At 37.0% G+C, this 13,530-nt stretch overlaps 1 protein-coding gene across 3 annotated transcripts in view; it reads right to left on the bottom strand.

Moving 5' to 3' along the window:
- Positions 1-2,510: 2,510 nt before the first annotated feature.
- SLC6A2 (solute carrier family 6 member 2) overlaps positions 2,511-13,530 on the bottom strand; it is a 74,722-nt gene continuing 63,702 nt past the window's right edge. Inside the window, exons 14-15 of one of the 3 annotated variants that reach the window (XR_006180188.1) lie at positions 10,535-10,650; positions 2,511-3,054 (exon numbers count right to left, since the gene is read on the bottom strand). Coding sequence is in view for 1 of the 3 variants with exons in the window: in XM_042877135.1 (XP_042733069.1) it covers positions 10,636-10,650 (15 nt within the window). In the remaining 2 variants the exon portion in view is untranslated. Of the gene's footprint in view, positions 3,055-7,650; positions 7,736-10,371; positions 10,651-13,530 lie in introns of those variants that run through there. The other 2 variants (XR_006180189.1, XM_042877135.1) reach the window with 2 other exon arrangements.

Below are 13,530 nucleotides of genomic sequence, written 5' to 3'. Positions count from 1 at the left end.
GAGATTTCTAGACTACCTTAAGTTTTGGATGGTACTTAATGTTTAATATTTAAAATCACAGATTTTTCTGACAGCTTGTAAACAAGTCAATGCATTAGTATGCTTGTGCACTCTTTCCTGCTGGAAGATGTTTGACAATGTTTTAGACAGTTCAAAAATATTTAAATAAAATCAGGTACAAGTTTTTGAGTACGGTAGCTTTTCTATCAAGAACCAGACAGCTTAATGTTCTGTCAATTAGATTAGAGTTGAAACTGTCTGAATGTGTTTGATAGCAGACAGCTAACCAAAACTTTTTCTCATTGAATTGGATTAAACTGCTGTAATAAGAACAATTATGTGGTGGTTTGTGGCCAGTTTGCTGACTCTTATTGCTTAAATAAATTTTAAGGAATTTTTTAAGTTTGACCTTTTCTAACATCAGAGAGCAGCAGGAGATTGGAAGTAAACGAACTGACTGAAGACATGTGGAAATGTCAGATTTTCTCAAGCATATAATCAGTGTTGAAAATGGATTATATTAAAGCTGCAGAAGATCTTTGAAACTTCTCAAATCTTTGTTTTTTAAATTAACAGTGTTTAGTTCACATCACTTCTATGTTTTGGTTATGTTCTAGGTGAAACCCTGTAAATTAAGAAATACCAGGTGGTAATTGCTTTCTACATATTTTGATACCCCAATGCTTTAGTTCTAACTATGTATTCTGCTTGCCTAGTAAGACTTAAGTCATCTTCCAGAAACAGAAATAAAGGAGATCCGTGAGAATGTTTTACAATTTCTCTTGAGCTCAGTTCATCTTTCTATTATTTGACTTGCAATGGAAATAAGGAAGGTATAGAGAGACTACAGATTTGTTTCAGGCACTATAAAAGCAGTGGAAATCTTGGTGGAGTATAATAGCAACTTACTCCTGCTGATCTTGTACAGGACCAAAATCTGTACAAAACAGTTCTTTTTTTTTAATTTGCAAATTAATAAAGGTCTTAGTCATAGTTTCATTTCTGGCTCAGAAATGGGAATGTAGCATAAGCTTAGAAGTCAGGTCAGTAAAATATTCACTATAACCTGCATATACTCTGTATAACATCTGTCAATCTTAATAAGGATGTGAGCACGAGTTAGCTGTTAAATACATGTAACACACAGTGTGGTGGTTTTTTTTTTTTTAATTGTAGCAAAATTATATGTAAAACAAAGCAGTAAACTGTACTTTGTATATTAAAAAAAGGAGTAGCAATTTAAGGAGAGCTAGCTTAGTCCTCTTGACAAAAGCTTTAACTTTTTCTTAAAAATAACCTTTTTTTTTTTTTTTTTAAATAATATTTCATTTTTGTTAGATCCCCAGTTGTTAAATTCCAGTTTTACAAATTTTAAATAGATCTATTTTGGTGCACCTACACTACATGTATCTGTGTCGAAAATATTCCTGGAATTGAGTTTGTATTTGTGACTGAGGGGAGCCAATAAAAGCTAATGGTAGCTAATGAAAAGCGAAGACATCTCAGCTGTAATAGACTGGAACTCAAATGGAGGTGACAATTATACACACTGCTTTAACTTATGGAACAAATACATCACAATTTGGAGGGGCAGGGTGTACGTGATGCCTGAGATGTTTCAAAGGATATCACTTAAAACAAAACTTCAGTAAGAGATAGTATGACACAAATGAATTTTTGTGATGCATGGGACTCCTGTCTGAAACAAAAGAATAGAGCCTGAACTGAATTCTTTCTGACCTGAACTTGCCTGCTATCCTAATTTGTGTTGTGAGGAATGTCAGAGTCAATACATCTCCAGCAGGGCTCTGCACGGAAGGGGTGAATGGGACCAAGTTGATCACAATTCTTTTTTTTTTTTTTTTTTTTTTTTTTTTTCTTAACTGCTTAATTGTACCTTAGCTTTATATGCAGTGACTTTTTGTGCTGCCTCTTTCTGAATGATGATAGCCTTGTGTACTTAAAGGGTAATGTCATTTGAGCTTCAGAAAGCATCAAGAAATTAATGGTAAATGTGAACTAGTGCACTGGCATACTGCTTGGACCAAAACAACAAATCAGATGAGTAGGAAGCAGCTTTTTGTTCTCAGATAACAGAATATTCTACATGCCTGGGAGGGACACTAATATTTCAGGTTTAATTTTTAAATAAATAGATCTAAAAACAAAGAACAAAATACTTGAAGGGATTTGAGGTCAGTTCAGTAGATACATTCAGTTATTTGCTCTGTCACATGCTTAATAAAAAGCAAAAGAACAGAATGACAACTTAAAGATAGGGTCAGAAATTCCTGGATTCCATGTAAATGTTTCAAAGCAGAGCAAAACTGGTATGGGTTGTTGGCCTTTCTAGGGAGGTGTGCTGACACCCTGCCAGCACCCAAGTTATTCTTTTCTGGTGTTTTTAATGAGGAAAAAAAAAAAAAAAGCAGTTGAAAAACTGTTCTTTTACAAAATTGGAAAATCAAAGTTATAATACAGTCAGTTCTTAGCCTTACTGGTCTGCCATTAGGAACAGGCCTAGGCTCACTGAAACCAGAAGTAAAATGTAGTATTTACATCATAAATCAGAACAGCTTTTTCTAACACATGACCTTTGTAGTTGGAAAATGCAGACTGCATTTTCACAGATGATGGAATGTTTTACATCCTGCTTCTGAACCAATTCTAAAGTCTTTCATAGTTTAGAACTATTTAACTGCCTTCTTAATCATCACCTTCTTTGAAATGCTCAAACTATTTTGAGTAGAGATGATTGGGAAACCCCAATGGAGGTTGTACAGCTGCCAAATCTGACATGCCAGGAAAGGGAAGGCAGTAATCTGTAACATGGGGCAGTGCAGCCAGGGAGCAGTAGTAGTGTCCTGTAGCAGCTGATGCTGGTCAAGGTGTGCTGTGGCCTTCATTAGTACTTGATGTTCATCTGGAGGGCTCTCCTTTCTCTCCTGAACTACTCAGTGACACATCTCACCACGCAGCCCTCAATGCCTTTGTCCACTTCAGAATCTTCATAATTGATGGTGGAAGCATAATGGCAGCAGGGTTAAGAACAGGCTGTAAAGTTAAATCAATGTATTCTTTACTATCAGGTTTAATTAACTTTTAGGCTGGAAAGCAGAAGCTTAAGGGAAGCTATGATAGACCTCTTTGCAGAACATGGAAGGCATAATGTTTTTCAGGTCTGAGGACCAAAGTTATAATGAAGACAGTAGGTGGCAGAAAAATCAATCAGTTCTAGGAACTGAAAATGAAACAAGATCCATTATCCTGTAGTGTCTGTTTCACCTCAGGCTCAAAAATTCTTGTCTATGGTCCTTTAATGTGTGTTCTGGAAAGAAGGCAGGAAATGGTTTGGATACGTGTGTGTATTTGGTTGCTAGCAAATTGCCTATACTTACTTTAAGCTCTGATTTAAGGCAAACTTATTTTATTGGGAAGGTGAGAATTACTTGTGGTTAAATGCTGAAGAAAGGTCCTTATTTCACTGCTTATAGTGCACTTTAAGAAAGAACATGAGCTCTCTGTACAGTTCAACCACACGTACTCAGAATTACCTTTGATCCAGGCATTCCTAGAGATCTACCTCTAGATTTGCTCTCTTTCCCGACCCCATAAAACAAGGAGGACTTTTGTACTGGGACTAATGCATGCACAGTGGTTAATAGTCATCATGAGATCTTTCATCACTTTAAGGTAAATTCATCTCTATCGTTTTAAGATAAATATAAGACTGAACCATTGCTATTTTGAAGCAGTATTTGAAAATCTTGATGTTTGCCTTTGCCACTGGATAAACCTGCTGGGATGCCCGTGTTTTGTGACCCTTACTGCCTGCCTTTGCAGTAACAGCAGCACTGGGGAGTGAAGCTTGCTCTGCTGTGGGCTGGGTTAGTTACATGCCCACTTTAGAAGGAAGCTAATATTCTTTCTTACTGCTGTATTCCAGTTTATAGGCTTCAGTGCTTACCCACGTATAGCAGCTTTGCCAATACTGTGGCTTTATTTCCATGTCAGTTGTCTGCTCTTGGGGTGAGATGATAAGATGAATATTTCTGTTGAACTCCTTAGTTAACAGTTGATTTAAGTGACTAACAGGCCTAAGGTCATTCCAGAACCTCTTGGGCTTGTAAAGGTTTTCTAACATCTCACTCTTTCTGTACATTTCTTTCTCCCTGTGTTTCTATATGATGGAAAATGGATGTAATTGACTGGATAGACACTTTCAGTATCTTTCACTGTATCTTAATGACTTGAAACATCTTTTGCAAAACATGCTTTTGTCTCTTTTTCCATCTTTCTATTACAAGCATTGAATTTTAGAAAGGGAAAAAAGATCCTTAAACTCCACTGCTTTTATACCTACGCATCTGCTATTTGAACTTCCATTGTAATTGAACAGAAGTAAAATAGCTAAGGAGTTATTGTCAGGCTTAAAATAGTGTGTAGGATAGCTTCCTTAATTGTAAAGTTTTACTGATGTGGAGCTGAATGTGTTTGTGTTTCTAAGATGCCTTAAAAACGGCTGCAAGAACTAAATGGTTATAAGATGTTCGGCAATGGCAAAACTGTTGACACATTGTGATACCTGTGAATTAGGAGCTTCAGCTGTTCTTGCGTAGGTTTAATATGCAGATAATTGCATGATATATTTCTATGATTGTTACCATCTGTAGCAGCTTTATGTCTAATGTTGATGTCTAGAAAGATTTTTGTAAGATAAAAATTAAAATCCAAATTCAATAAAAACCAATAAAAAAACAAATACCAAACCAACAACAAAAAAGGAAACAAACAAACAACAGCAACAAAAAAAAACCACCATGTAATTTGGTGGAATTCTAAGGAATTGAATTTCCACTCCAAGTTCCAGGCAAATTATTGATAACCTAACTGCATAGCCACTTTTCCAGCTTCGTAACAGTATCAGGAGCAGATCCTGGTAGTATATGGGTGGAAAGCTAACCTGTGGTGCTGAAAAGCAGTCATATTCTGTAGCTAGATGGACAAACAACTTCATCAAGAGATAAGAATGTGTCTGCTTAAATTAGAACAATATGAGCCTAGATCAATGCTTTCTGTGTGGGTATCTATCTAGCATTGGATATAGGAAGAAAGCATGGTCTCTTTAAGTGTGGACATGAATGAAAAGCATTTTCTAAAAGCAGTAATGACTAACACTGATTTCACAGTCCTGTCTCGGTGTTTTCTTAAATATGTTGTTTGCATGTCCCCTGATCTCCTAAACCTTATTTTATTGTATTTGGAAACATCAGTAGGAAGCAGCTTATTAACTTTTGTAGGTAACAGTTCTGCTCTCAAAAGTTTTCTTACAGTGCTGCCTTAATGTTCTTCTTAAGTAGCTGCCACAAGGTTATTGTAGAGACAACAGTAATGCTCTTATCTCCTAGCCTGTTGTTCAAGGGTCAAAACAATATCTTTCCAGTCAACTGACCACTGTGGACAGATCAACAAAACATTGTGGTTTTGAGAAATACTTACTGAATCACTGTGTATACCTGAATATGAACTGCCATTTATGTCCGCGTCTAACTTCTTCCTTATAGAGATTGCTCTTATAGTTGTCTAACCATAGATACACGAATGAATGCAACTCTGTAGACACACGAGTAAATGCTTCCTGTTTCCCTGTTTTTTCACCATCTCTTGATATTATCCTGTGGATTTTACTTAAATTTTTCAGTTGTTTCTTTTCTTTTCCATGTTGGATACTACTGTTATTGTTTAGACTATACCAAAGTGCGTTCTGCTTAGATGCTAACCTTATTCCATAGATTGCACTATGGTCGTGTCTTGTGTGCATGGCAGATCTCTCAGCAAATCACCAGATGCTCTCCAGTAAATAAAATGTGAGCAGTTCCGGGGCGTGTTTATAACAGTCTCTGCTTGTCAAACCTACCTTGAGCAAGCTATTCCTTTGGAAATCAAATTTATGGAACAGTAAGGATCCCAATCATGTTAGATTAAATATCTGGCTCCTAGAAATATAAATTTACTGTTGAGCTTCTAACACAGTAGCATCATCGAATTGTGATTGCAGAGTTCAAAATTTTTCCATCTCATTGACTCAGAAAAGATAGAAGCTGATTTCCCCTGTCCTGTCTCCTTTGGGCTACGATGAACTGTCAGTAAGATAAGTAGTCTCCCACTTTAACAAAGTGGTCACTAAATAGCTTGGTGCTGCCTTCAGACTGTACTTCTTGATTTTGTCTTCAAATGAGTTTGGAAAACAAAATCTTGAAGATGAGAAGTAAACTGTTTTCCTTGAAAACTTATTTCATATTTCATGGCCTTTCCTCTTGTTGTTCAGTGTATTTGCACTTTACTATGAAGGACAAGGTGTAATGAGGAAACTACAAGTCAGACTCTGAAAACTGTAGGTATGAGATGCCTGTTTGTTTCCACTGTTCAGAATTCAAGATTCCATATTTAGTGCAAGAGGAAGAGAACTTGCAAGGTCTAGAAGAGCTGCTATCCAGGTGGAAATGCTTGGCAGAGGTCTGTGTCCAAATGGTAGCTCTTCAAACGTGGAAGTCCAGACACATCTTGTGGTGCATTGTTCAAAGCCAGTTTCTTTCCAATAGAGAAGTGAATAGGACTCAAGTATCTGTAATAACTGAGAGGTACTTCTTGTACCAACAGTACGTAATGATTAGAGCAGTCATCTGGGATATAAGACTTGAGTTCATGCCCCTCTGCATCTCAAAATTTGTCTTTTCAAGGCATTTGTCTACTTTACAGGAAATAATTTTTGGATAAAAGCAAAAATATGAGTGATGGTTGTTTTATATATTAACAGCGAAATGAAATCGCCGGTCTGAAACCTAATTGATCATTTGGCAGGAAGGATTGCTGCTTTTTAGATTCTGGTGCTTTTCCTGAACATCTGCTGCAGCATAATACAGCTATTAGCTTTGTAAGCAATCTGTTGCCATCAGATTATCGCACATGGTTTATATCCACTGAGATCTCAAAATTGGCTATTGCAGCTTCACAGGATTGCTTGATGAAAAGCTACTTATTGCTGGCATCTGTGTGATGAACTGTTGCTAGTGGCTGAGAAATTGTATGATCTTCTTATGTTTAACGATGGCACCGTAGTGATTATGCTGATGTGCATCTTTCATGATCTGCACAAATCATCTCCTTTCTGAATATCTGAATAATCATCTTCTGAAAGCAGAGGCAAGCAGTTACAATCCTCTTTTTAGACATGCTCTTTTTAATTTGTGCAGCTCATCCAATATACAAAGCAGTAATATTAATTGGGTTTATTCTCTGGAGTCAAGTAGCAAGCCAGGTTCTTTTTCAAGCCTATTTTTCTATGCAAATCCATCTTTTAAATTACAGGTATTACCAAAACAAATACTTGCATAAACTTGTCTGGAATTGTTGAGTGGAAGCATTCATCATATGAATGTTTCTTCCTTTTGGCTTAAAGTTGGCCATAGATCGTTTCTTCTCTCTAGTGAAATAATCACACTAAGAAGGCAACAATTTAAATGTTAAAGGTTATCACTGTCCTTAAACTTTCCAACTGAAAAAGCTAGTAGGAAGCTAGTAGGTCAAATGGAGCCTTAATTTCCACCTGGCTTAGTTTCACTGAAACTGAACACAGTAGAAACAAAAGAGGTGTAAGCAGTCTCCAAGGATTCTAATGAGTGGTGTATGGGAGTTTTCACAGGAATTAGGCTTCACCATCCTCTCTGTAACAAGCCTGGAGAATACATGAATAATGAGGTGTCACTAGTAGTATTACTGGAGAAATCTTAATCCTTGTTGGATTTCATGAAACTTAAGTCTCCATGTGAAGATAGACTGAATTCTTCCATGTTGCTCAGTTACTCAGAATCACTGGATCTCAGAAGTGGCTTTACAGCTGAAGAGGTTTAGCTCTGCATATTTGGTTTGTCAGGAGTAGGACACCAACTCATTACTAAGCCCCTTAATAAAAGGTATTATGTATGTTAGAATAAAGAACATGTTGAACTTGATTTCAGGAGCGTTTTTATGTGCTAATGTATGTAATGGAGAAGCTCTTGAGGGACTACAGAAACCGCCACAGCACTGGCAAATGCAGCACCAAGAGTCCGTGCAGTCATGAGGACCAAAAATCAAAGTTGGAAATGGTGTAGCCTAGTGCCATATTCCAAGCTATGTGGATTACAGGGGCACAGCTGAGCAAATATTTCTCCAAACTGTTTGTGAATAACTGCTTGGACCAAAATGTCAATTTTAGTTTTGCACTGTTTGCAAACCGTTATTTCACATTTGTTTATATTATAGCCAGCAATGCTTGCAGAAATATCTGTAGAAGCAATATATTTTATATTAGTGTTTGTGGAAAGCAAATGCTTCATCTAAAATAGCTGAGAATGCTATTCTGAGCATTAATCTCATGAATTTATAAGAACTGGAATTCTGTGTCAATTAGCTGAGAACTGGAAAACCAAGTGTTTTATAGGCCCATCTGTGGGCAGTTTGATTAGGAATTTAGGATGGAAAAAAAGTACTGGCCAACAGTAATTCCTTACTTAATTTTCTGACTGTAGCAAAAAGGAGGAAAATCACATGAGATGGATTTTCATTCTTAAAATGCTTTGCTATTTATATCCGTATCTGAAACTGTTTTACTTTTTTTCAAAGTCTCAGTGATCACAAATAATAAAACACCAACACTGTTAGCTTCTGAAAATGTATGCAGGGTTATACTTCTGTTAAAACTGACATTATCTCTATGTAGTTCGAGAACTAAATCATTTCTGCCAAGGAATCAATGACTTGACCATATGTTTTTGCCTGAAAAGGACTTTATAATTTGATTTATTCTGAAGCAAAATTGGGAAAGAAAACTAGTACTTTGTAAGTGAGCAGTATTGGTGTATAACTAGTATTTGTATCAAGGACTTTCATGCTCATAGCAAATGAATTAAGTGCAAGTTCTAATGTCAAAAAGATGAGCAGGGATTTGGCCTTGACCTTAATTCATATTTGAATTGAGGACTATAAAAAAATGCTGTATGAATGAAATAATACAAAATATAAAACTGAGAAGGAAATTCCAGTGTAAAAACTCCTTTTCTCATCTTGGAATCCAGATGTTCCTTTTTGCTAGCCTTTGTATTTCATAGGCTTCCTCCAGATTGGTTTATGCTTGCAACCAAGATTTGGATCTTGTACCAACAGATGTGTGAAACAGTCCAGACTCTTGGCATTTGAAAAAAGATATATGCAAATAATTTCCAAACTAGAAATTCCCTGAAGAATGTATGCAAAGTTCTTATTTTCCCAAGGATATGTGCATGTAATTCATCTTTCTTAATTTGAACAACAGACATTATACATTAAAATCTGTGGATGCTGCCACAGGATATCTGGCAGGAAAATGACTGAAATTTGAAGCACTGAGCTCTTCTATTCTCAAAGGTGAAATGCAATCGGAGATCTGTAAAGGATCACTTCAACTTTTCAAATATGTTAAGAAACCTGTTGTAGAAAATATTTTCTACAAGAACATGGTTGGGGGGAGGGGGGGGGGAGAGGAAGGAAAAAAAGCAGCTAATCTGCAAGGCAAAAAAAAAGCAGGCATTCTTGAAGACTAAAGGGGTGTGTAATTCTCTGATCTTCCCAGTGCAGTCGTCTTTTTTCCTGTTGGCTGAGTTTTGAATGCCAAGTGTTATGAAAATCTGAATGCATGCAGTAAGGATGATACTGAATTTATGAGCATTTTTCTTCTACTGGTTTTAAGATACTTCATAAGATTGACCGACCCCAATTGGCCATTCTGTTGAAATGTGGATCAGTCAAGTATAGACTCAGAAGAATTCATTACTTTTGACTCCTTATATTCTTCTGCTGTGTCTTGTTCTCTCAATTCTTTGCATGCTTGAAAACGTACCTGCTACTAATGTTACAAGATGTAAGCTTCTGATGTGCTGAGATACTTGACAAGAATCTGTCTTTACTTACTTCTTCCTATTTTCTCTGTTTTAAAGACGCTTAAAACATAGTGTTTGAGTCAGAAGAAATTCACTCATGTTACTGACCAGCAAAAGTAATCTGAAAATAATCCACAGTTTTAGTCATGACATGAGCTGTGTATATTTGTCCCATCTCATCACATTCTGTCTGCCCGCAGCTGATACATTCCAGTGAATGTTTTTTCTGGGGTAGACATCAACTTCATACAGCTCTACAATGTGTCAACTTGTTTTGAACCTGCAAGTGAAAGATCTGATGGTTGGTTCCCTTCAGCAGGCCTTTGTGCATGTTTTTCTAAATGATGTTGCTCCCTTAACTGGGTCTGTGCTGCTTCACTTGCTGACTGAGCTTGCTGCTTATATCCAGTGAGCTGTTGGTTCCTTGTCTCGTTACCATGAACTTTGAGAACTGTTCTTTAGAATGCTCATATTATAAACACAGTCAGTCTGATACAGCTAGAATAACCTTCAGTAGTCAATATTTGAATATATGAATACTTTTAATGCATTTAGATATTCTTATAGTATGTACTTACAGCATGCTGGTACTCATACTCTGAAGGAACGTAGTGGGCAGTGACCTACAATGTTTTTCTTGCTCGAAGGCAGCAGAGTTGCATCAATTGAAGGCTGTGCCTTAACAACACGGATGCTGAAAGAAAGCAGTCCTGTCGGTAAGACTTTCATTTGCCCTCCTGTAATTATGTTCCTGAAAGGAGTTCACATGGGGAATTCAATAGGTCTGCTGGGGTACTAAAAGGATGCAAACTACCTCACAGAGGCTGAGAGCTACACTGAGCACAGAGACATTTGGGCTTCTAATTCTAGGTAGCTGCTGGTCTGCAGTGGGAGCCCAGGGCTGGCTTGTGGGGAGACCCTTGGCACAGGGATACTGGGCTCCCCTGGGAGGGCAGCCTCCCATTGGAGGTCACTGCAGAACTGAGGTCCAGCTGCCAGCAGGGAGCTTTGGCTGGAGCAGCACAGCAGGGCCTGTCAGATATAATGCTGGGAATAGTAGTGACAACGAGCACAGTTTGCATTTCAGCTTTTAATTGACTGCCATAAGTAAATTCTTGGTACATAAGACTTTTCTTTATATTCTTTATGTGCATAATTGTCAGATATTTTTTACTTAATTTTATACACAATATTGGAATAATCTGTTACATTAATGCACAGCTTAAAACAGGTCTTATTTACACTAACCACAGAAAGACAGAAGAATGAGGACAAATACTTAACATTCACCATCTTTATCAGCATTTTAAGTACAGTTAACCAGCACACATCACGCACATCCATATCCATATTTATAAGAAATGTAGGTATTTGTAGTTACACACAAGGGCATGTGTCTCCCTTTAAAAAAAAAAAAAAAAAGTAGAATGCCATTTCCCCCAGATAATCAAAGATTAAAAAAAAATAAACAAAAACCCACCACAAACAACAAAGGTGGGGGCAGGGGGGGGAAATGGACCTGCAGATTGCACTGAATCAGACATGGAAACATTATGGCTGTTAGGACACTTTTGGTCACTGGGGCACTTCGGAGAATATTTTTATGAGTGGCAAGTTCTGAAGTCCTGTGAGAATTTATTCCTAAAAACTGCAATGTAATCTCCTGCATTGGAAGTAGATCTATTTGATACTCAGTTTAATGTTATGTCTTCTAACAAAAAATGCAGCTAAAGGTTGCCTTTTTTGGTTTTTTTTTTTTTTTTTGTTTTAAGAATATAAATTAAAAACTATATAAATTTCTCTTATGAAAGTAAGGCAACAGTGGAGAATATTGTGCTACAATGTGCATTAGCTGTAGATAATGTTTTTTTATTCTTTTATCACGTTAACATTTATAATCAAAGACCAAGGTGCTGTTAATCTAGACTGCTTAATTACAAAACCTTATAATGGAGAGAGAGGTCCTGTGTGATAACCTTGTTACACTAATGTTGAATTTCTTGCCTTACAATCTATGCTTATGTTTTATTAAAATTAAAAAAAAAAAAAACTTGTAAAAATATTAAAATATTTCCTATACAGAGGTACTCTTATCCAAGGTAAACTCTAGTCACTACTATAAAATGCATTAAAAATTAAGAAAAAACATTGGTGTAAATGCTCACTATAAAGCTTTTATCTGTAAGGCAAATCTTCATTAGGCCTATTCGAAGTTATTTTCCAAATATACTATTTGGAGATACTCCCTTAACAACTAATATTACCCATGGCACAAACAAGTTAAGTCCTGCAGATAGGTTCAGAGAGTGCAATGTAACTAATTACAAATACAGGTCACTTTGACCGTGACCAAGAAACAACATGACACCTTTAAGAGAGCCAGCTTAAGGCTTAGTGATCTTCTTAGCTTGCTGAAATTATTCTGCTACCCTCATTAAAGAAATTAAGCAACTGTTGTCCAACATGGCATTAAAAAAACCACTTTTAAAAAGGAGGAAAGCATAACACACAGGTGGCCCAATCTTCCTGTCAGTGCTTAAGCACAGAAACGCCTGCTGCCCTCAACATACAACTGGCAGTATAGAAATGGTTCCTCTGAGTGAAGGCTGGGCTCTGACTTCAGCCTTCCTGCCTGTTCCCTGCCTCCATCTGTCTCCAACCATTGCTCAGCACTTACACTGAGGTGTCTAGGCATCCTTCAAAGGAGAACAGTTCCGCTGAGTAGTTGTGATTTTTGTTACTTCAATTTCTGTGTGCTTTTGCTAGGTGAGCCATAGGGTGGATGAATATATTCAGGTTTTAGATGGCAAAGGAAAAGTGATCAAATTCTGACATCAAAAGCAGCTGGTGATATCGATCTGCTGGTTGACACATCTGTCTTGATAGTGGTCAATATCTGATGTATGTGGATGTCTAAATTTGTTCTCAGGCAGTGTACATTACTGCTGTACAAATCACCAGCTCTTGGACTTCTGTAATTTTTGCTATGAACAATGTATAAAATGTGAAACATTTTGCCTTAGTAGCAGTTTCTCCACATGTGACATGGTGTTCAGGTCTTGTTCCCTGGGTAAACTTAAGCAGTCAAAACCAAGCAACTGTATTTTTAATCACAAATAAAGAACATATGCATGCTTACTTGGTCATTTTGAGCACCCTTGTCTGACGGCTGGCAAAAATCAAGAACGTGGAGTAGAGTGAAGCAAGTGCTTGGCATTTTCTCCCATTCCAGTCTGTCAGAAGGACTGAGATGGTTGAACAAAAGGAATCCTTTTCCATAGAGCAGAAACATTTGAAACAGATCTTTAAGATGCAACCTGTTCCTTCTCTGAGCCTCTATGAAATTCGGTGACACTTTCTTTCTGAGGAAAACATCTGAAAGTGTTTCTAAAATAACTGTATCCTGATACCTTAGCCAAATGTGTTTTTTTTTTTTTTTTGGTGGTACCAACCTGAAACATCGTGGTTTAATACAGGGAGATCAAGTTCTGGCACATCAGCTAACCTGTGGACACTGAATATCCTTAGCCCATGAGAAAGTAAAATGTATTAGAATAGATATATTTTACAGAGG

Source organism: Lagopus leucura, unplaced genomic scaffold, assembly GCF_019238085.1.
Source record: "Lagopus leucura isolate 7727_CA_CO unplaced genomic scaffold, USGS_WTPT01 Super-Scaffold_100017, whole genome shotgun sequence".
NCBI lineage: Eukaryota > Metazoa > Chordata > Aves > Galliformes > Phasianidae > Lagopus > Lagopus leucura.
Note: the sequence above shows the minus strand (reverse complement) of the source record. Positions and strands in the feature narration are given on the sequence as shown.